At 37.0% G+C, this 25,091-nt stretch overlaps 1 protein-coding gene across 1 annotated transcript; it reads left to right on the plus strand.

Moving 5' to 3' along the window:
• The first annotated feature begins 2,594 nt into the window (after positions 1-2,594).
• On the plus strand, positions 2,595-24,703 carry phex (phosphate regulating endopeptidase homolog, X-linked). The gene is made up of 22 exons (XM_088001253.1): positions 2,595-3,391; positions 9,839-9,895; positions 9,975-10,136; positions 11,088-11,171; positions 11,527-11,753; positions 12,105-12,173; positions 12,315-12,431; positions 12,579-12,662; positions 13,299-13,441; positions 13,660-13,753; positions 15,046-15,174; positions 15,288-15,389; positions 16,456-16,533; positions 17,058-17,161; positions 17,260-17,318; positions 18,334-18,388; positions 19,084-19,151; positions 19,239-19,369; positions 19,449-19,514; positions 19,663-19,767; positions 21,564-21,640; positions 22,256-24,703. Exons 1-22 carry the CDS (start codon positions 3,268-3,270, stop codon positions 22,356-22,358), a joined length of 2,238 nt encoding a protein of 745 aa, XP_087857379.1. The 5' UTR covers positions 2,595-3,267; the 3' UTR covers positions 22,359-24,703.
• Positions 24,704-25,091: the final 388 nt, after the last annotated feature.

A 25,091-nucleotide genomic window follows, 5' to 3' on the forward strand; every position in this document is an offset into this window, starting at 1 on the left:
TTGATGTGCCATTTTTCAGTCTTGTTAATCTGACAAATTTGACCAAAATTGGATAAGCTAAGTATATAATATCACGGTTTCCTCTGAATGTTCGCTGCACAAGACTCCACTGCTGAAGAAAAGGTTCTCATTTCCAATCAAGGCTGTTCCAAAAAGCATTTAATAGATGTCAGTAGGCTTGTTTAGTAATTATTTCTTGTGGTGTTCCATTTTATTACACAAACACAAAATGTTACCAAGTATTTTTGAAATAGTTTTAGTGCAAATATCTTAATTACCTGGTAAAATTGTGTGTTTTTGTAGTGTAGCCAGTATGTATGTACTTGTTTGGTTCGCATGTGGAGAAAACTGGGATTATTATGAACGATTTGGCCAAGAAACTCTATAGATACAAGTACAATCAGACTGTACACTGCAAACACAACATCTTACCAAGTGTTTTTGTCTAGTTTCTGGTACAAATATCTGGATACAATTGAAATAAGACAAAATTAACTTAAAAGTAACTTTTCAGGAAGATATAAAAGCTTATAACAAGACATTGTCCCAAGTTATAAATGAAATAATAATAATCTACCAGTGGAAGTAGTACTTTTAATTTTCAGGCAATTATTTCTTGCTGAAAAGTCACTGGTAAGATAGTTTTGACTTATTGCTAGTGTATTAAGATGTTTGCAGTAGAAACTGGACCAAAATTACTTGGAAAGATTTTATGTTTTTGCAGTGTCCAAGCACTACTATTCCACCCTAACAACTACAGATGTACCAAACTATAATAATCCAAGTAAACTTGTGGTTTTAGTGGTTTGTCTGTGGGAAAATATCACATCCAGAGAGCCTGGTGATTCTCCTGAGATTACAGAGCAGCTTTTTCCCTCCAACATATTGTCTTTCTCAGACGCTGGGCCCTGGAAGCAGACGGACTACACTTTTAGAAACTCTTCGAACCGCAGAGCCTCTTTGGCGTGGTGAAGGAGTCTGGCTGTGATTACACTTCCTGCGTGAGCGGGCATGAGATATGACACATAGTAATTAGGGAGGGTGTTTCCGTCAGACATGTAAATACAGTATGGCCTGCACCTCAGCAACAGAGGTGTGTTTACAGAGCAGCAGCAGACCCTGCCGTCAGCAGATTCGGCAGCGTTTAAGGCGTCATTGCTGCCCAATAATGGGCTCAGCAGCATGTGACTTCGAATGTGTTTGTGTTGAGATTGGATTCTTAGAGAGCGGATCCGTTTCGTTACTTTTTCCCTGTCTGTGTGAATGTTCTATTCATGAAACTGTCTTGGGAAAACAGAGTGTCTTCAGTCAGAAGCTTCTTCAAATTCACTGTAATACAGACCGCTACAAGAGATCTTTCCTATCTATTGTCCAGCCATCACTATCTACAGTAACTCTTTGAAGAATTAATGAGTTACAGCATTTAATTTCCCTTTGGGATCAATAAAGTATTTCTGAATTTGAAAACAGATGGATTTGCTAAAAGCAGCAGTAGCTAATCTACCAGCGCTGTTTTAGATTAGCTAATAGCAGCGGTAGCTAATCTACCACAGGTATCACTTATTAATAAAAGCAAAAACAATTAGCCTAAAACCATATTAATAATCCTGTACCAGACTGAATGTTCTGTTCTTTGTGGGGGAAAAGTATGGCGCTGTTGCCAGTTGCTATGGCAACGAGTCTGTGCGTAGCGTAGCTACCGACACAGAGCGAGAAAAAAAAATACGACCTGTTTTACGTTTTTAACGGGTTTTCTGAGTCATTTTTCCATTTGCTGTGGGGCGAACTGAACTAATAATACATGCATCTCTTGGTTTTATTTTGTTCTACGGCAAACAGGCTATAGATGGCCAAAAGAACTGTCGTTTTGCCCTTCAGCGTTGTGCGCATGCGCGACGTTTCCAGATATAAACGAGTGTTGCTGCTGTTTATCTCATGCTGTTTATTACAGCCTGGAGCGACATGTAAACAGACACAGGAGGAGGCGATTACCTGCTGCCTCACATGTTCATGTTATAAAACAATCTCTTGATCTGCAGTAATACCATTAATGAGACTGCTTTCCAGAAACAGTCTCATTAAACTGAAATAAATAAAAACAGTAATAACGAGAAATGGTCATTAACTGGAACTTTGTCTTTCCAGTGTACTAAGGTATTTGCACAAGAAACTAGACCAAAAATACTTAGTAAAGTAAGATTTTGTGTTTTTGCAATGCAATCTACAAACAGAACCTACACATTCCACTCTGTCATTATTTAACAGAAATTAAGTCAATAAGAAGATTACTAGGAAGCTGAACTCATCCAGGACAGCTGCAAACTTCATGTAAAACAGCTGAATGTCAAACTCTACAGACAATTTGGGATGATTTCAGTATTGACCTATTAAAAGAAAGCAGGATTATGGATAAATATTTATGTTGGGCACTTAATTTCCTTTTGAAAACTTTGTGTGACTCCTGGCAGTTAAACTTTTACGCCTCGTTTTTGAGCCTCTTGTTTGGATTTTGATTTCACACAGTGATACAAAACAGGACACAGTAGCTGCAAGTCCAAATGGAGAACAATGCTGTGGTGCTTGATGAATGGTTGTTGTTTTTCAGCACAAGAGGAAGTCACGCCTATATAAGGAGTTTGTGGCCGACGCCCCAAACCCCTAATGAGCACGTGCAGAAAGAGAGATGTGACCGCAGTAATTTGGGGGCCGTGGTGTCGCTGCAGTTGCCACCTCCGAGGCCTTCAAAGAAAACCAGAAACGGTGACGTCCGCGGCACATTAGCGTGCCGTAATCAGGTTGCCGGCGCACGTGACCCGGATTCTGTTCTGGTCCAGTTACTTTGTGATGTGATAAACGTCCTGCAGAGCACCCCGCTGCCCTCGACATGAGATTACACACATTAAACGCGGCACCTTGCACACTAAAAGTGAGAACGCAGCAACCAGATAAGAGGTCTGGGATCTCCTCATCTAACTGGGAGCACTGGTGCCTGGATTTGGCACTGGGCATGGAGGGAGGGAGGAGTGCTTTGGGAGAGGAGGAGTGTTTGGGACAGTCAGAGGGAAGTTAGAGAAGCTGCACACAATTTTGACAGATTGGAGGAAGACAGAAGCTGCTTGATGTTAGAAAAACAATTTCTCTATTAAAAACCTTTTTTTTTTAGTTTAATTTTAAATTATTTATTCTTTCTCAAAACTTTTTTCACTTTTCAGTGTGTCCTTTACATATTTTAGCTTTTTTTGTAATTTTTTTGAGAGTGTGTGAACGATGGAGCTGGAACATTTACGGGGTGTGGGGGTTAAACCTGAGCGGGGCACCAATCGCCTCTACAAGATCGCTCTGGCCATGTCAGTGTGCGTCTGTGCTGCTTTTCTGCTCGCTCTCATAGTGGGTAAGTCTGCACACACACACACACACACACACGTGCTACCCTTTATCCTACATTATAAACTGTGGGGAATCTGCCGTATGGTACAGAAATGTCCTGTCCTCGGACTGTAGGACATGCAGCGTTTCAAAACAAAACAGCGCGCTGGTGGTGGAGAGGTGTTGGGTAACATGAGTCAAACTATTTTTGGGTCACATAAGGTTTCATGTGGCCGTTTTGCAGGAGAAGGAAAAGGAAAAACCTGTTTGGTTTAAATATTAACAGGTAGATTTTTGTATTTAAAAATTGATCTCTCATTGTCACAGGTGTCTCTTTTAGTTCACGTCATGTGTGTATTCATTACTTCCTCTTGTATTTATGCGTTTATACATAAAGTTTTATTAGAAAACGAAGACATACTGAACCAGATCAGTGGCTGTTTCTAGTTGATTTCCATCTGCAGTCCCAGCGGCAGGTTCAGGAAAAGTTGAGAGGAAGTAGAATAAACTATAAGAAATTAAAACGTAAAAATTAAACCACTTATGAAGTGTACAAATGAACAAATATTGGATCCATTAAGTGTGTGCGTAGCTTTTGAACTTTGACTAGGCCATCATAACTGGAGTATCCTTTAATGTCAGTTTTACTGTTGCTCTGGATGCATTTTTGCCCAGTTTCAACTCTTTTCTTCCAGACTCACTTTAAGTTTATCAACTGATTGTATGCCACCACTGTGTTTCTCATGGCAGTGGTTTACTGATTTCCATGTTGGTCTCATCAGAGACCAACATGGAAATCAGTCTATAGGTTTACCTCCCTGCAAACCTATAGAAAACTTTAGGACTTTTCTTATTCCATAAATGAGCAGTTTGTGGGGAAAAGAAATGATCAGAGTTGGTCAGCAGCTACTTACATTTGCTCAATAAATTTACATGTAACTTTTTTGAAAGGAGTATTTTTACATTTTTTACTTTTACTTGAGTAATTTTAAGAGTAAACTTACTTGAGTAACATTTCTGGATTCTTTACCCACTGAACGGAGAAACAAACATGTTTTAACCAAAAATTCACCAGAACAGACAGTTTTTAGCAAAGTGTCACTAGTTTTTTATTGAAAGAAACTGATTTGGAAACATTTTCTTTAGCCTGATTTTATTATTTTTTGTTATTTATATGAATTGTTATTTTTGTCCTTAAAATTCCAAAATTTCCGATTTTGGTCGTTCCGATTATGCAATTTTTTTAAGAAGTTATGAGACACAGCAGTGAAACCTGAAAGTTACTTAACTGATTGTTGCTAGGTAACCAAAGAATGAGCGGGTTGCTAAGTAACCAAAGAATGAGCGGGTTGCTAGGTAACCAAAGAATGAGCAAGTTAATTCCACCAACCTAGCTTGGCTAGCCGTCAGAGGTGGAGCAGCTTAAACCTTTTCTCTGCCTACATCTCCCAGAATGCTGTGCGGTTCGGGATTGGAGTTCAGTGAATATTCCATCAGATGTATCATCTTTTGATATTGATCTGTTGCGACACACATTGTTGATCTATTGTCTGCCCTTGGCTCAGATGCAACTTTGTAACCTAAGCCCTGATCCTGTTTTAGACAGAACGGACTTCCTGGTTTCTCTTTAAAAAAGGCAACATTTGTTCGGGTTCTGGACTTTGCAACATTTGGAGTCATTTTTGGACGTTCTCTTGTAGATTTACAATCATTTTCTTTGGTAGTTTCATCTGTCAGGCAGATGGCTTTACTTTTAACTCAGGGACACGTTATTAACTCAATGACTGCATCTTTACCTGGTAAACAAGCCCAAACTGGTCATTATGGGCATGGATCTCTACAGCGGACCACTGGTATTCAGGCTCAAACACCTGCAAGTAGCTGTAATAACGTCAGATACTGTTTGAATGCTTATTACTGCCTGTTTTAATGGTTAAAACACCAATTATACATTGATATGCTCAGTAGGAAACATTTGTAGTCTGTCTTGTCATCGCTCTTGGGGGCTCAGCCAATCAAAGCCAAGGAAAATGAAAGGCACTCCAGGATTGGCTGCTGTGATCGGACGTCATGAACCATTGCACCCTGTAATTTCAGCTGTAACCAACTTTTTTGAGCTTTTCGTCATGTTATGATGTTATTCCCACATCAAAAACATACCTGGAGTGTTGCTTTGATTTTTTCATGCATGGTTAAGAAATCCTTTAATTTCCATGGTAACCATTCAGCTCTCCCTCACTCAGTTCCTTCAGACTAGCCTGCAGTAATTAGCAAATACCTGGTGGAACTGTAAATCAGCTGAGCTCATTATAGGAGCTACTTCTCGGTGAAACACTGCTAAACGGTAAATAGAGGAGCGATGTGGAGATGACTTCCTGAAAGCAGAGTTTCAGAACGAGCAGGAGCTCCTTAAAGAGACAGAGGCCCAATTTCAAGTTTTACAACAACTGAAGTTAACATTATATAATACTGCCCCTTTAACTGAGAGATGTAAGGAAATATACCTGGTTAATTGTTGTGGATTTGATCTAAACATGGTAAAAACCTAAAGATGAAGTGCAGAAATATGCATTTTATTTATCATTTGATTAAACTGGGTCATCCATGCTCATCTATAAACCTTTAAAGGCTGATGAGTATCTTTTAAAAATGTTTTTTTAGGACGTTCAGCTCGGCATTTCAAGTCCTGATGTGCAGCAAAGCCAATGAGCTATCCACTTCCACTGGAAACAATTACATTTCCCAATATGTGGAGTTTAGGGGGCATGGAAACGGCATCAGTGGTTGCAGTGCTGTGTGGTTCCAGCGATGGTCATAGCTGCAGGGGCTCATGCGTTGGTCTTGGGTGGGGTGAGTATTGTCTTTTTGTTATTGAGGGAAAGCTGCATACTTGTGGCCACACTGAAGTGCAATTATGTTATGTGCCCAGGCTGGCAGTTCCAAACTCCCACTCTAATGGAAACGCTGCTTGAGTTTCCAGCCAAGTGAGGGAAGAGAGACTCGCTCTGCTTTGATTTACTCACGAGTCATTAATTAACAGAGTTTGACTCTTTGATGTGAGTTTGCATCCATCAACGGGTCGTTAGCGGCTTGTTTTTGGTGATATAAATGTGCGTGTTTGAATCAAAAGTGACCACAACGTTGAGGGATTCTGCAAAGCGGCTCCAAGACACGTGAAGCTCTGAGGTCAGACATCACGGCGCAGTCCGGTCCTGGTCCGGTCATCAGTTTACAATAAGAGTTTGGTTTCCAAATACACTGCGCCGGCTTGCTTCATGTTTTTTTTTTTTGCAACTCTTGTTTACCACAGAACCACATCACACCAGACGTTAGAGACTCGAACTTTCTAGAAAGAGTCGAGTAACGGAAATGAACCGGTAAACCTGCGGTTTATTCTCTGCTGCCAGGAGAATAAACATTGTGTGGATTACAGTGGTTTTATTTTAGCTTCTGCTCGCCCTTATTACAGCTGTGTGGAGTAATAATAACTTACAGCAGAGCTGAGGAGGACAATAAAGGAGAAAAGTTTCCATAACTGTCAATTCATCCATAGGGAAAAACTAATTAGATTCTCACTCAAAGTTTCCTGGTGCTGCACATCAGATGCCCTCTCATCCAATTCATTTAGAAAATGCTTTATTAGTCCCAGAGGGAAATTAAATGTGGTTGTAACTCATATTACAATTTTCTTCAGAGTTGCAGCAGTTCATGCTGATGAACTGTGTAGCAGTCAGTATTACATAAGACCTAAAGAAGCCTCTGACTGAAGACACAAGCTGTAGTTTCATTATAAATGTACGCAAAACTTTTATAATGTTAAAAAAAATGTATGATAATTGTGTTGTAATTTCCTTTTTTATTGTTTGTTTTGATTATATTTTTGTTGTCAAAATCTGTGTAGTTAGTCCAGATTGGGGTAGTAATAGGAGTATTTCTCCTACGCTGTACTATTTACTTTTACTTGAGTAAAATTTCTGTATTTTCTACCTACTGAATAAAAAACAAACATGTTTTAACCAAACATTCACCAGACACTGCAGTTTTTATTGAAGTTTCATAAGTTTTATATTGTACAGAGGCCTCCAGGGGACATGGGGATTTTTTTTCTTTTGCGTTCCCTCGCAAAAGGTTTTGCATTTGCTCGCAATAACGTACTGATTATTTCAGTTCATGCGGCATAATTGAATACTGTAAGCCTTTCTTACGGTGGCCGCTTTAATACAAAGTTATGTAAGGTTTTTCCATGAATGTTAATATCTCGTGAAATATCAGACGTTTTTTATCTTTATCTTTAGTATAGAAAGGCACAACAAACCTATGATATAAACAGAAACTTTCCGTAAGTAGGAAAGGAATAAAAATACATCCAAACTATTTGGACTATTTCTGAGTAGGCTTACAGTATTCAATTATATACATTATATTTATACATTATTACGAGGGAACGCAAAATTAAAAAAAATTCCCCATGACCCCTGGAGGCCTCCGTAATATTGAAAGAAATTGATTTGGAAAAAAACATCTTGCCTGATTTTGTTATTGTTTGTTCTTTATATGAATTATTGTCATTTTTGTCCTTAAAATACCCAAATTTCCACTTAACTTTATATTTTAATCCATCTGAATATGTGATTTTTTTAATTTTAAATGATTGACAATTTGATCTGAGACTCAGTACTTGGGTTGACCTTTAACCAAATACTCTTTTACTCCAACTTTAGTACAATTTTTGTGTCCTCTGCCAACTTCTGGTTAAGTCACTTTAATCTTTTTTGTATTTAGCTAGGCAAATTGATGAAAAACTGCCTTCTGGTGCATTTACAGAAATGTTAATTAATGTGTATTAGCCAATAAATTAAGTCCGTCATTCTACGGAGAGAAAAATTATTCCAAATGGAAAAATGTGCCGGACAGTTTCTAGTCTTCCCAGCAGAGGATTTTGCACTCTGTTTGTCAAATCATTCAGAGAGAGAAAAAACAAGAGCTCCACCTCAAGAGCCCAATTTGAGCTTGTTAAATATCAGGACAGAGTAATTAGAAAATGATTCAACAAGTGTGGTGGGTTTGATCCGCAAGGCTTCTGGAATAACATCCTTTGAACCAATGAGACCAAATTAGAGATGTGTGGCGACAGAAAATTAGCAGAAGGACCTCCGGCCATCTGTTATGCACGGAGGCCAGGTGGCTGATGGGTTTGGTCCCTCAGAGTCCAGCATTGAAGCTCTGTCTGACAGGTGAACCCAAACTGGGCCATCAACAGATTCAGCATGCTTTCAAATGGAAAATTATTATATTCCAGGTTTACACACAAATAACAAATGGAGCTTCTCGTGTGGTTTGAGCCTCTGCCTTTCTGTCTCCTTACAATTTTGTTACGTCCAAAAAGTTCACTCAGCCAGAGTTAGAAGGAAAGATAATTAAACATAATTCAATGATCTTTGCAGCTTATGAACTTTTCCTGATTTGCTGAATTTTTACTGGGTGTTGACAACGCAGTGTTGTACGCTTTGCAATTAAAGGAGTTGTGGAAATTCAATTATTGAGATCGACTCTTCCTTTTAGTGAAAAGTCTGGTTGCATGAGTGTAAAAAGAAAAAGAAAAACAACAAAAACCTTAACGTTTATTGCCCAAATTTACGCTAATTCAGCCCAATTCCGGAGCAAGTTGAGAAGCTAACGGGCGTGGCGGGCCGCTGGCTGCTCGGGCGGGCCAAGGAAGGGCAGGACGTTGGGATGTAAAGATAAATGGATAATAATACGTCTGGAATATTCCCTGAACTCCGATCCAGAACCGCGTGGCATTCTGGGGGATGTAGGCAGAAGAAAGGATTTAGCTGTTCAACGGCTCTTTTACGGCTAGCTGAGCGAGGTTGGTGGCGCGTCGACTCTTTGGTTACCTAGCAACTCACTAACTCGTTGGTTACCTAGCAACAACTTGTTTAGTAATTTGCAACAGCAGTTAAAGGTTCCTCCACCGTGCTTTATGGCTTTATGACTGTTTAGAAACAGAAACAACGGCGCGAAGTGAAAACTGTAAAACAGGTAAGGTCATTTTAGCAATATTTCAGATATTTAAAACGACATAAAAAAAAAACCAACAACGAATCAATACTTATCTATCGACGGATTTGAAAAGCTTATATTCTGATTTTGAGCCATGTTGTCTAGGCTTATTATTATGATTCAACGGTAAGCGATTGAGATGGGGCCTACCTGGTGGTGGAATTACTCTGCCGAATACGCCAAACCATTAAATTCGCGTCACAGGAGTCACGTGATCAACAACCGGATGTTGATACTGATTCAAAGCACGAACATCCATCTGATGTCTTACAGAATCAGGGGTTACATTGAATAATAATAGATAAATATTACCCAAATAGACAATGAAAGTCCTCATAGTTGGAAAAGTTCCGAAGAGTTGGAATATATCAGTTATTTAACCCAATAAAAATGTTTTTGTATCCATTAGTCTCTCAAAAATCCAGTCAAGAGGAGTTTTGTCTTTCCCCAGAATGCATCGAAGCAGGTGAGGAAGCAGTGGAGTAAATGCCTTTGGGTTTCTGTGTTGGGTCGTTTGGATCAGAACCTTGTGATTTGTCTCATAGCCGGGTCCATCCTGAGTAAGTTGGACCGGTCAGTCGACCCCTGTGATGACTTCTACACGTTCTCCTGCGGCGGCTGGTTGAAGGAAAACACGATTCCCGAAGACTCATCGTCCCACGGCATCTACCCCTGGCTGAGGCAGCATGTCGACATCCGACTGAAAGGTGGAGCTCCATCCATCCATCATCCATCCAACCATCATCCATCCATTCATTTGTCCGTCCATCCATTCATTCATTTGTTCGTCCATCCATTCATTCATTTGTTCGTCCATCCATTCATTCATTTGTTCGTCCATCCATTTATTCATTTGTTCGTCCATCCATCCATTTGTTCGTCCATCCATCCATTTGTTCGTCCATCCACCCATCCAGCAATCATCCATTCGTCCATCCATCCATTCATTCATTTGTCCATCCACCCATCCGTCCATCCGTCCGTCCGTCCATCCATCCATTCCTTAAGTGATATGTCCATCCATTCAACCCGTCCATCTTTCTATTCATCCATCCAACCATTTGTCTGATTTTCTATCCATCCATTCCTTCTTTTTAACAATTCATCCATCCATCTGTCTGTTCAACTTTTCCTCCATCCATCTAACTTGTCATATCAGTCTATCCGTCCATCTTTCTGTCCATCAATCCGTTTTTCATCCTGCCATCTGTCATCCTGCCATCTGTCCATCCATCCAGCAATTTTTCACACATCTCATGTGTTTTTCTGCAGGTTTCCTTCTTCCAATGAAAAGCAGTCGTATAATTTGTAGTTGCTGCATGTTTTAAGGCTATTTTTTATTTTATTTTATTTTTAATCAGGCGTTCAGTCGGCCTGCTGCTGCCTTCCTGAATGGCCCAATCAGCTTTGATTTTTCTCTGGCGCTGACCTAATCAGACTCAGCAGAACTTTGCACATGAAATCTAGACGGAACCAAAATTATTTGAAAAGATGCTAAACTTGAATAGAACCCTGAGTGAAAGACAGAGAGATGTCTGTTTCATTTATTCATAAAGAGATTTCTAATCACAAATTAAAATAAAGCCTCGTATATATTTAATTTCTTTTTTTGTTATATTTTGGACTGTTTAGTGATGCTGATTGTTTTTATCCTCCAGAGTTGTTAGAATCTCCTTCAGATGCAAAAGAGCTGCAGGCCGTGACCAAAGCCAAGATCCTGTACCGCTCCTGCATGAATGAAAGTAAGTCGTTACATCATTTGCTTTAAATCCAGACTTTAACTAGGCCACTCCACCTTTGTTTTGTGAACTTGCTGGTTTTTCTTGCATCACTGTTACTTTTCCTAATTTTCTGTGAATACAGCAAGTTGTTCTGGTCCTGGAGAATAAAACGTCACCATGTTTATAGGACATTTTCCACAAAGTCTCTGTGATCGTTGAGTGTTAGAGGAACCTTCTGTTGCTTTTGGTGAATAATCGTTTTCGCGGCAGATGCCACTTATGACCAAACTTCCTTCTTGTCCCAAAATATTAGAAGTGTTTTTTTTACTTCTTTACAAACGGATAGCGGCACAATTTGTTGTTTTTTCTTTAAAAGGCATACTGGAGGAGCTGGACGCCAGACCGATGCTGAAAATGCTCCGACAGCCCGAGTTTCGATGGCCGGTGTTGGGGGACGGACTCGGCCGAGAGTACCAGTGGTCTCCGAGTCAGTGGAGTCTCCTGAAGACGCTGGCGGAGATGAGGAACCAGCACAGCAAGAGCGTCCTGATCCGCCTCTACGTCTCCCCTGACGACAAAAACTCCTCCTACTACATCATCAAGGTCCGACAGTCAGCCATCACTGGTGTTAAAGTCGGTTTAAGTGTCCAGTTTTTTAGACTCTAAAAAAAGACTCGTGGTTTAATTGATGTAAAATATGAGATAAAATACTGTATAAAACATTTTTTACAGTGTATTTGAGTTTTTACCCTTATGAACTAACCTTTTTGGTTAGTTTTTGCTTTCTTTTAAAGACAACCATTATGTCCAATAAACCTAGGTTTGATGCTATTTGCTTTGAGAATTAGATGCAGGCGAGTCTGATCAGTTTTTGATGCTTTAGCTGAGGAAATAGACGAACAGAGAAACTCTGAAAGACACAGCAGCAGACTTGTTGTTTTTCTGTTCCTGCAGCTCGATCAGGCGTCCTTATCTCTTTCTTCTAGAGAGGATTACACCACAAACACTTCCTCTGCTCTCGGGGTGAGTTTCTGAATCAAATTTAGCTCACCATCAACTAGAACAGATTACATTGTTTCAACCATTCCTGTGACGTGCAGAAAAGATGTTTTGTTTGCCACAAAATTACAAGTTTTTCCTCATATATTTTCTTTTTCTCTCCAGAATCGTGCTGCGTTGCTGAGTCTGATGGTGGACGCAGCCGTCATGCTGGGCGCCCCAAAGCAAGCGGCGCAGACCCAGATGGAAAAGGCTCTCGACTTTGAGACCAAAATTGCTCATGTAAAAACAAAATACAAATCAGTTGAATAAATCTGAGATCTAAGAGTTCAGTAAAAACTGTTAATTACGCACCGGGTCCAGCAGTTTCATAAAAAAATGTTTTGTCCTCATATTTTTGCATAAAAATGCTTCTTATTGTACGTGCAGATCCTGATTCCCTATGAAAATCGCACCAGTGAGAACATGTACAACAAATACACGCTGTCTCGGTTGCAGCGCTCCATGCCACAGGTACAGTCACTGGGAAATCCACCTGCAGAACCATTAACTGTCTGGGATCCTGTCATTTTGCTGCAAAGCAACACAAACAACGTTCTTTCACAAATTCCCATAAAAATGTTATGTGTCAACATTTTTCCCCTAAGTGTTTTTTTCTCCAGCCACATTTCAAACGTCAGTTTGTGCAATTCCCAAAAAAGTATGCATTAATTTTCAGAATTTCTAGTCCCTAATACATAAATAGTTTAATTTAAATAATTAAAGCCTCTCTTTTTTAAAAAGAGAGATAAAATAAATAAAATAAATAAAAAGTTAGGTTTGTCTGATTGGATAAATTTTAATCTATTTACTTCTGTGGTTTTACATGAATTGCTCCACCTCTGCTAAAAAATAAAAAGGGCAACCTGAACATCAACTCTGAGATATCAATAAAACACGGGTTTAAATTAGCTAATCAACCGCCGCAGTGTTAGGTTAGCTAATAAATGTCTAAAAATGGAAAAAGATGGGGTGGGAAATATATTTTTTGTTTTAATATGGTTTCTGTAGGAGAACAAACATAACACAACCATTCTTAACATTTTCCAGTGCTATAAAAATGTGTAGAATAAATATTAAGTTTCAACATGTTTGTTGTTGTGTTTCCAGTTTGATTGGCTTGGTTTTGTGAAAGCTGTGGTGGAATCTAAAGATAATCCAAGCCTTTCCATTTCCTCCTCTGAGCCCGTCATCGTCAGAACCCCCAAGTATTTTAAGGACCTCATGAAGCTCATCAACAGCACAGACTCCAGGTACCAACACCTGAGAAACATGAAGACTTGTCATTGTCTTTACCAGGTTATTTCAACAGTTAGCTTACAGATCCAGCGTAAATTGTTCCTCTTTAGGTTCAAAGACAATAATTTTCATAAAAATTGTGGATTCACTCTGACATATTTATTTTCTTTGACCGGTGACCACAAGACCATTCTCTTGTAAATATTTAATATTTGTCTTTCTATCTCTTTAGGACGGTAGCTAACTACATCCAGTGGAGGACGGTGTTTTCTAAGATCACCACTCTGAGTCGCCGTTTCCTCTACAGATACCTGGACTTCGCTCGGGTTTGTACTCTCAGCACATCTCTGAATTTACTTCAGTAGGTTAGTTGGAAAATAAACATTATAAAGCATTTTTATTTTGCAGATAAATGTCTTGTAGTGATAAAAATACCCAACTATAATGTGGATCAGTGCAGGTGCTGTCAGTTCCAGACCATGAAAGCTGCCATTTTTCATGTTTTAGATGTTTTTCTGATTAACAGACCTGTTAGCAACAGCCTTTCAATTATGTCAGAACCACATTTGTTTTCAAATGTTATAAAATGCTTCATTTTTACAGAAAACAAAACACTAGATCTGGATTTCTTGTTTATTAAAGCTCTAATTTGCCTGATTTTCTATCATGTTTGACACAATGCAGTACCAGGATCCACCAACAGGTGGCTCTGTTTGCCTGGTTACATGTTCATAAAATTCCACCACAAAATTTTCATTTAAACTAAAACGTTTTATGTACAAACGTTAAAAAATATTGTTTTATTGTCACATTTCAAAGGTTTAGGTTGATTTGCTTCAGATATTTACAAACTTTTAAAACAAGCTTAACCCTGAAAAGCTGCAGTGTGCTCTTCTCCAGCAATAAAGAAAGAAATAAAAAATGCATAAACTGCAACTTTACTTAGTGAGTTAATCTGCAGCAGTACCTCATCAATTTACAAAATATTCACACCTCCTAAATATTTTTAAAACTATTTTGTCTATCACATACAACCCAAATGAAATAGATTAAAGGTTTTGTTTGAAATAAAGAGAAAACAGTTTATAATTTTAAAGTAGAAGGAAGTGAATATATAGTTTTTAAGATATTCTACAAATATAACTCAGAAAATATGAAGAAAATATTTTACTGCACTTTTTCAGTTGAAGGTTTTTTGGTTTTGTCTGCCAGTAAAACAATCTGAAAAGTGAAATTTGTTCCAGTTTTTTCCCAAAAATTCCTCAAACCCAGTCAGATTGAACAAAGAGTCAAGATTTAAGTCTTAATTATTAAGTTTCTTAAGTTTCACAGGTTCTCATTTAGATTTGGACTTTGACTAGACCCTTTCAACACATGAATTCTTCAATCTAAAAAGACATATTGTAAGTCATATTGTATATTAATAATTTGATCAGAGCTAACCCAAAAACTTTCACATGTAAATCTGCAGACGCTTGAAAACTTTGTATGTTTTTCCTTGACTTAAAATGTAAGATCCGTCGTGTCTTTAAGATCCTAAATCTGAGCTGCTACATTCTGACTCTACTTTCTAAATAAGGTAACTCTAATCAAACTCTGACTCTTGCTCCCCCTTCAGGTCACCACAGGAACTACGTCTCTGACTCCCCGCTGGGATAAGTGCGTTAACTACGTGGAAAACTCCCTGGTTTACGCCACCGGACGGCTTTTTGTCGACAAACACTTCCAGGAGGACAAGAAGCTCATGGTTCTCCAACTCCCTACGTTCTGCAGACATATTTCAGGATGCAGTGATGAGCTTTCCTGCCTTTTACTGACACATTGTGCATTTGTTTTTCTTTTTTTCCATGTTAATCTCAGATGGAAGAGCTAATTGAGGGGATTCGGTGGGCTTTCATCGACATGCTGGAGAAGGAAAACGACTGGATGGACCAACAAACAAAAAATAAAGCCATAGAAAAGGTAAGAAACATTAAACTCAAACGGTTTGTACAGAATTATTTTAATATGTGGGACTTTGGTCAAACGTTTTGGGTTTCTTTAGACTTCTAGTTGGAATTTAAATTCATTTCTTCTGAAAGAACTGGAGAAAAACAGAATTTGTGAAACTGCGACCATTTTTCTTGAAAATCAGAAGCATTTAATTTATAGATCTTTTGTGTTATTTATACTCTAAAACCCCAAACTTTAGTGTTAAAACCTTGGACGTTCTCTGCCACTGTGTGAAAGCAATTATTGATAAAAAAAAAAAAAAGAATTAAAATTGAGAAATTTTGAGGTTAATCTCTTTTCTAAATAAAAAAGGACATTTGAGTTGACAGTTTTATTTTAAAAAACTCAGAAATCATGAAATTAATCTAAATTTTTATAGAAGAAACTTTGAAATTTATGAATCTATTAATAAGTCAGAAATTTGCTATAAAAAACATTTTGGAAATTTGTGAGTTTGAAAAGTTGAAAATTCGCTAGAAAATAAATGAAAATTTGAGATTAATCTCAGAAATTTTATAGAAAAAAACAGACATTTGAGTTTGAAAAGTAGAAAATGTTATAGAAAGAAACTTAGAAATTATGAGATTAACCTCAGAAAAAACTTGGATATCTGAATTTTAAAATTTGCTAGAAAAAAATGCTAATTTTGAGATTAAAATGTTCAAATTTTGAAACACAGAAAATTAAGTTGTTTGCTAGAATATTTTTGATATCAATTTGAAAATTTCTGAGTTTTTTTCTTGGAAATTTTCAACTTTTTAAACTCACAAATTAAAAAGAAAATCATCAACATTCCTGAAATTGTTTGCAGAAATTTACTCCTTTTCTTGCCATCTACGCTGTCTTAATTTTTCAGTTCAATTGGTGAAATGTATTCATTTTTAATGAATAAATTGATAAATAAATGTAAATGAGGTTTATTTTCCTCAGTAAGACGTTTTAATCACATTTAAATCAAAACATTTTTCTCCCAGTTAGTTAATCAGAGTTTTTCATATCCAAACATATTTAACGGTTTGTGTTTTATTTCCTCCAGGCTCACGCGGTCCTGCCTAAGGTCGGGTATCCAGAGTTTATTTTGAATGATACCTACCTCACAGAAGACTTAGAGCAGGTTTGAATCGCTCACATTCATTCATGACACTTAAGGTGCATTTAATACAAAAACAAGAGGAAGATAATGGTTAAATAATATTTGGTAAATTGTACTTTTGGGTGAGAGCAAACAGAAATCAAATGGAGTTCCTCAAGGCTCTGTTCTCGGGCAACTTTTATTTTGAATTTCTCCATGCTTCCCACATCGTTTACCATAATTCACTCAACATAACCACGCTCCCTTACAGAAACTCGGTGAGAGGATGGGTCAAAGTTCTTGTTTTTGGTCCCAAAACTGCAAATTAGACATCAGAACTCAAAAAACCCAAGGATACAAATGACTACAAATCACATCAGAAACTTAGGTTGAGTTATGGACTCGGTTTCAAGAGGGGCCTGACATTTATTTTACTTTTTTTCTGAAAAGTAATCATAAATTAAAACCATAATAAATAAGCTCTCAATAGTAAAGGAAGCGGTTATTTTCCATCTTGTTTGCTTCGTGAAATGTTTTCAGTCTGTTTTTGCATTTGTCCGTTTCAGCTAGAGTTCAATGAAAAGGATTACTATGGCAACGTGATGCAGACGCTGAAGTTCATCGCCCAATCAGACGTCTCCTGGCTTCGAAGGAGCGTCCCACGCACAGAGTGAGTCTCTGCTACCAACACAAACGGTTTGTTGTCGTTTTACATCCCAGCTGATGTACTTTGTTGTGTGTAAATATATAAATATTTTATCTTTTCAGATGGTTTACAAACCCAACCACCGTGAACGCCTTCTACAGTTCGTCCACAAATCAAATCAGTAAGACGTGATGTGGCAGGAGAAACATGCTCATTAAATGAGATATTTCTCTCTTCTTGCTCTTTTGCCTGACAAATTGCAAATAAGGTTTCAGACAAAGTTAAATAAACAGTCGACTGATTGTAAGTCTTTGTGTTTTTGCAGTGAGGACATTACTGCAAAGTATATTTGGTTTAGCTTCTAGTGTAAATATCTTAGTGTGCTGGAAATAAGACAAAGCTTAACTTTTCAGGAAGATGTTGGAGATTGTTTTAAGTCGATAATTTCTTAATATTGATTAAAAAGTACTGGGAGATTATTTCACTTATGGGAAAAATGTCTTATAAGTGAAATAATATGTTAGTAGAGCTTTTTAATCAATATTAAGGAATTGTTTACTTAAAGCAATCTCCAACATCTTGCAGAAAAGTTACTTCTAAGTCGGCCTGTCGAAATGAGCAATTAATCGTTAATTCATTCATTTCCGTTTGTATGATTTTCCTTCTTCTACCAGAAACTGGATGACTAAAGTCTTCAGTTTGGTGCTGTGGTCTCAAATACTCCTGTTTTAAGGATAATTTTGTCTACGGAAACTTCATAATTAATTTTATTTATTTTGGATATTTAAAATGTCTTTCAGTTCCAGTATTAAATGTTAATTAGAATTTTAAGTTTATTGATCTTCGAGATTATATTGTTGCATTATTATGCCATTATTACCATCATATTATTTGAAAATGGTCTCAAAATGACAATATTATCGTTTATCGCAATAACTTCTGGGACAATTTATCGTTAAGAAAAATTAGTTATCGTGTCCGTTCGACTTTTGTCTTATTTCCAGTGTGATAATATATTTTCAGTAGAAACTAAACAAAAATACTTGGTAATATTTTGTGGGGGGTTTTCTGTCTGTTTTAAAGATTTCTGTCATAAGAGAAAATGTTCTGACTTTAAACGTTTATAGAGGCTACCTGGACAAAATCCAGAAAACAAAAGTGTTGAGTGAAATTCACTTTTATGTATTTTTTTGCAGGATTCCCTGCTGGAGAGCTTCAGAAGCCTTTCTTCTGGGGAAAGGAGTATCCAAGGTGAGGCTAAATAAATCCGACATCCTCTGCTAGCAGAGCAGAGTCGCCTCCTCTTGCTTTATTTGGCAGAAGTAATTGCAGGATTTTCGTGACATGAGCTTCTCATAGAAAACCTAGCCTGTCCAGAATGCAGAGTCTCATACTTTCAGCTGCAAAGAGCCAGAAACGACAGGAAAAAAGAAAAACGTCCCTACCATCTGTCTGTTCAAGTAGTGAAACACTTTTATTTATTTTAGCCGGAGGCTCGTTTAGCTACAGTTTCTGTTTTAGTAGGGTTAATATAAAATTCTGGCTTCATATAATACCTATATATTTAGTTGCACATTAAAGAATAAAAGATTGTTTAGATATTTTTATCATAGATGCTAATATTTGTGGAGGGCTAGCAGCATGGCTAGCTAAAAACATGCTATGCTGCTGTGCTGAAATCTTCTTCTCTGTATTTTTAGTCTTTATTTTAACAGACTGGTCTCCATTTTATACGTATACTGAACTAGTTGAAAGTTATTAAAATGTTTTCACATGTTGGCTTGTTTTACTTAGTGTAAATGTTAGCTTGGTGGCTAAAAACAAATCATCCATATTTTTTTATGTCTTACAACTTCTGCTTTTGTCTAAATGTGATTTTTCCCCCTGATACTTCACTTAATTTTTTTACTTTGTTTGTAACCTCATTTTATCTGTGTGTTTTCCAGGTCATTAAGTTACGGTGCCATCGGGGTGATAGTGGGACACGAGCTAACTCACGGCTTCGATAACAACGGTAAAAGCTAATGGGCCAAAAACACTTTGAACTGAACCAATTTCTAACACATTTGTTTTAGTGTGTGTGTGTTTTTATGTTAAAAAGGCCGCAAATACGACAAAAATGGTAATCTGGACCAGTGGTGGAGTGAGACATCTGTGGCAGCCTTCACCGAGAAGACCCAGTGTATGATTGATCAGTATAATGATTACTACTGGGAAGAAGCAGGTCTAAATGTAAGAAAACAGCTGAGCTTCCATATAAAACCATTCAAAGTCAATATGCAAATAAGTGTGACTCCATTCTGGTTTTTAGGTGCGTGGTAAGAGGACCTTAGCAGAAAACATAGCAGACAATGGGGGAATCAGAGAAGCATTCAGGGTAATACTTGTATTTCTTGAAGTCTAGACATTTTGAGCTTATTGTGTGCAAAAATAATCACTGCTGTGATTAATCAGGACTGCCTGAAATGAGCCGAACGTAATTCGGCAGTGGGTGAGTGGATGTTTCTTTTTCTGTGTGTGCGTAGGCCTACAGGCGGTGGGTGGACAAGAACAGAGGCGGCGCGGAGGAGCCTCTGCTGCCAGGACTGGAACTGAACAACAATCAGCTGTTTTTCTTGAGCTACGCACATGTAAACACACACACACACACACACACACACACACACACACACACACACACACACACACACACACACACACACACACATACTTAATTTATTTGATCATTCATAGTCTGTTAGTATCAATCCTGCTTTTTTATAGAAATACAACCTTATAAGCTGAAAGAGTAACATTATTTCTAAATAATCAATCAATCAAATTTTATTTTGTATAGCACATTTCAGCAGCAAGGCATTTCTAAGTGCTTTACATAATTAAAATAAAAACAGCATGTGAGAAAGAGATTTAAAAAACATAATTAAAACGTTAACAGTGAGAAAGAGAAATAAAAATCTGTAGAACTTTAGTTGAGACGCCTTCAACTGGGACTCCAACCCTTTGGACTTTAGTCAAAATGCCGTTTGACAAGGACTCTAACCTCTCTGACTTTTTTTTTAAAGATAAAAACATTAAAATCACCGAAACTCTAACCTCTCAGACTTTAGTCAAAACGCCGTTTGACAAGGACTCTAACCTCTCAGACTTTAGTCAAAACGCCGTTTGACACGGACTCTAACCTCTCAGACTTTAGTCAAAATGCCGTTTGACACGGACTCTAACCTCTCAGACTTTAGTCAAAACGCCGTTTGACACGGACTCTAACCTCTCAGACTTTAGTCAAAACGCCGTTTGACAAGGACTCTAACCTCTCAGACTTTAGTCAAAATGCCGTTTGACACGGACTCTAACCTCTCAGACTTTAGTCAAAACGCCGTTTGACACGGACTCTAACCTCTCGGACTTTTTTTTTAAAGATAAAAACATTAAAATCACCGAAACAATGAGAAAGACAATGACATTTTGAAAAAGATTAAAAAAGATAAAAACTTGAAAACCTGCACCCCTTTGAGGACTTCAGTGAAATGTTGTTTAACTGGGGCTCTAACCCTCTGGGACTTTAGTCAAAAACACGTTTGACAAGGACTCCAACCTCTAGGTTTTTAGTTGAAACGACTTCAACTGGGACTCTAAACCCCGTAGGACTTTAGTTAAACGTCTTTTAACAGGGAACAAAATGAGAACAGAATATGACATTGCAATAATGAAACGGAAAATTGCATTGACGACATTTTAGGGTGGGTGTTTTCTATTTACCATAATACATTTCTTAAAAGAATTTTAATTTATTGTCGCAATAAATTCCAATTAATGATGCTTGAAGAAAACAAAACTGTCCTTTTTGTAAGGATTAAAGGTATTTTGTTCAATCAAAGCATAAATAAATACCAATAAATTTGAAAATGCAGTTACTATGTGCAGATTTATGATACAAATCACAATTATTTTTTTTCTAAAGAAGCGTTTTACAAATTGGAGTGTTTTTCAAGAGCAATGTTTGTATTTGTGAGGCTGTTTTTGCTTTGCTATGCAGTCATAGTCATACAATTACCTAAATAAAGATGTAATAAGTCTCCATTTATTGTCAATTTTTATTACATTCTTTGACTTGATGGTTGAGGCTACTGCTAACCAGCCAGCCAGCTTGTCGCTTTTTTGCACAAATCTACCTAATTGACTGGAGGACATTCATCTTTGCTGCTGGTTCACTTCTTCGCTAGCCCATACTGTGCTACATGCATTATGTATATGACATATGTGGTCTTAAAATTCATTCATAATGGTCATAAAAAGTCTTAAATTTGAGTTTATGTAACCTGCAGAGACCCTGATGTAAATGTGAAGGCAGATTTGTAAATACTTGTTGTAATGTATTGTAATTCTACAGTTAAGTGAAAGTCTTATTCAGTATTCTTTCATCCTGCAGGTTAGATGTAACTCATACAGACCAGAAGCAGCCAGAGAGCAGATCCAGAGTGGAGCTCACAGTCCTCCCAAATACAGGTGAGAGTAGAAAACATGCAGACAGAAATAACTCGCTAAAAAGTCACTATGAATGCTAGAAAGTCATTTCAAAGTCACTATGAATGGTATAATGTCACTACGAAAGATACAGTCACTATGAATGCTATAACGTTACTATAAAGTCTCTATGAATGCCATAAAGTTGCTATGAATGCTATAAAGTCACTATGAATGCTATAAAGTCACTTCAAAGTCACTATGAATGCTATAAATTTGTTACGAATGCTATAAATTCACTATGAATGCTATGAAGTCACTATGAATGCTATAGTTACAATAAAGTATATGAATGCTATAAATTCACTATGAATACTATTGAAGTTGATATGAATGCTATAAATTTGTTACGAATGCTATAAATTCGCTACAAATGCTATAAAATCACTATGAATGCTATGAAGTCACTATGAATACTATACAGTTGCTATGAATGCTATAAATTTGTTACAAATACTATAAATTCACTATGAATGCTTTAAAGTTACTGAATGCTGAAGTCATTATAAAGTTGCTATAAATACTATGAAGTTACTATAGGGTCACTAAAGTTGCTGTAAATACTGTAAATTTCATTTTTACATTCATATCATCCAGAGTCATCGGCGCAATGAGCAACTACGAAGAATTTCGGAAAGCATTCAGCTGTCCTCAGTCGTCGGTAATGAACCGAGGAGCGCAGTCCTGCCGCGTGTGGTGACCTTTGACCTCATTCTCAAGCCCTGGACCAGGACAGAGCCGTCAGCTAGAAAACGGTGTTAATATCTGACAAGGTGGCCAAAATGTTTTACACAGAGGTAACAACGAAAAAGTGAGTTGAGTGAAGAAACTGAACGTGTATGAAAAATGGATGCTTTTTTTCGAGCCAAACTAAGAAAAACAAAATAAAATTATGAGAATAAAGTCATAAGAATACAAGAATAAACTTGTACCAGAATAAGGTCATTATATTCCTGAATGAAATCGCAGTAATACGAGAATTAGATCATAATATCAACAGAACAAAGTTGAAATAATACGACAGTAAAGTTGTAGTATTCCGTGAAAAAAATAAATTCTCGTAATTTATTGACTTTTTCTCGTTTATTTTTTATTGTTTTTCTTAGTGTAGCCATAATCGCACGTTGTAGTTTTTGTATAAATGGAAACATTTCAATAGTGCAGCCATTTTTAATCAGGTTGGAATATCTTTTTTTCTGTTTTATTACAAAAATCCTCAATGAATTTGTCTTTAAGCGACCACCATTTAGGGATTATACTTAGTTTATTAATATTGATCAACTACTCTATATATTAGTGTAAATATACAATGTCTTTAACTTTTATATTAATTAAAAACACATTCCAGTCACAACTGGAGGGAGAGGCTTATGTTATAAGATCATAAACACTGTAAACCAAAATCAGTTCATGTTTGAGCCTAAATATTTTATTTTTCTTTATGTGAAAACTCAACACTGAAACAATAAAATACTTGCTGGAATATTTTTAAAACTTAACACTGTTAAAAAAGCAGAAATACAAGTTGTTCTGTTTTACTGTGGAGGGCCAAAAATGACCAAGTTTTAGGTCTTAATATAGTTTCTGCGCTTTGTGGTGTCGCCCTCAGTCTTATGTCTGGCATCCAGGTTTACGGTGCAGTTTTTATGTAAGTTAATTAAACAAAACTACAGGCACGAAAAGTGAACACAGAATTTAAGGGGGAATTTTAAACAAGACAAGGAAAGGTGATAAGCTGAGTTATCAGCACCTCTAAAGTTGCTCAATAACTCTCAAAATGATATTTGAAATATTTTAGTACTTTTTGGTGTTATTTGATGAAACGTTTTTCAATCTGGAAATAAGTTTCGTAACAGATGCAATTCGAGACATCATTTCTGGTTTCTATCACAAATCGAGGTGATTAAATTGAGGAATATGATTTTTACCAGTAAGAAAAATCAAGCACAGTGGACCCACGACTACAGTTTTGGCAAAAAGTTTTCACACCTACCTGATTAAATTTCAAACTTACATTGATTAAAAATGATTGAAAGTAATAAACTCAGCAAGATTTCAAACTCAATTTTTAACTAGTTTGTGTTTAGCAATTCCATGGTTGCTAGACTCCATGTTGCTAGGTTCCATGGTTGCTAGGCAACACGATATACACTGAGGTAAAGGCGGGAGCTAGGACACACCCACTGAAAACGGTTTTAACAAGAATTCAAATCTTTTTTTCTTTTTTTTAAATGAAAAACCAACTGAGAAGACTTTAAAACGATCTTTAGAAAAGGTTATGAAATAATAGGCTGGGATGTTTTATTCATCACAAATTATGACAGTGTATTAGGGCCATTGTAGATCGAAAAAAAGAGCTAATTTTTACCAAAGACCTCAGATATTTTGAGGTAAGTCTCTAAATTTCTAAAAATAAACTTGCACATTTTGGAGCTCCAAAAGTAAAAAAATGTGAGATTAATTGCAGAAAAAATATTAATAAATACATCTTTTTGACTTTCAGAGTTTTGATTTTTCAAGCTCAGAAATTTCCAATTTTTTTGCTTGTGATGTTTTTTCTTGCAAATGTTCGGGCTTTTGAGGTCAGTCTCCAAATTTTCTAGAAAATTTCTGAGATTAATCTCAAAATTTTAGCTTTATGCAGAAATGTACTCCTTTTTACTATTTACAATGGCCATAATAAACCCTGATTTGAACATCCTCAATTGAAAACCTCAAAACATCTAATTTTATGTCCGTTACAAACTATTTTAATTGGTACAATTATATATTTTAGACAGAAACTGTCTAAATTTTTTTACTCACTTTGTTGTTCTGAAAGGAAACCAAAACATTCAAAGTTTTACTGTACAGTGCAATCAGTTTTATTATGGAAAGCTCTAATATATTTATCATTATGGTTATCATCTGCTGTTTTTTTTTATGTTTCTGAAACTTACTGTGAAAATGTTTCTCCAATGTAAGTTCATGTAACGTGTTCATGTTCCTTTTTTATTTCCTCCTTTTTCTTGTTTCTGGTTAAAATAAAACCGTGGGAGACCATGATGTTCGTTTGCTATAAAAATTTAGTCTGGGATGAAAGTGATAGAGTGCAGACGAAGCTGATGGATGGCCAACAAAAGCTTGTTTATGGATTGATTTATTATTTTTTTGTCCACCCTGTGGATTAGCTATTATGCCACACATTACATCTTCATTCATATACCAGCGGTTCCCATGGCAACCTGGTGTTTAACCTGATGCCCAGTGTTTGTGGGTCTCAGTTTTGCCCACAGTACCCAGCGGGGGAGTTACAGTAATGGCCTGTATCTGTGGCCGGCTCGTATGTTCAGACCCAATTAAGAAAAACAGTCCAGCCGCCGGTTTGTTGTCGTCTCGATGGGGAGTTCGGAGGTGGAGATGATACGGATAACCGTGGCAGCCATTTTCCAAC

Source organism: Poecilia mexicana, unplaced genomic scaffold (assembly GCF_051168715.1).
Source record: "Poecilia mexicana isolate PSO_F unplaced genomic scaffold, ASM5116871v1 scaffold_20, whole genome shotgun sequence".
In the NCBI taxonomy this organism is placed as follows: Eukaryota; Metazoa; Chordata; class Actinopteri; order Cyprinodontiformes; family Poeciliidae; genus Poecilia; species Poecilia mexicana.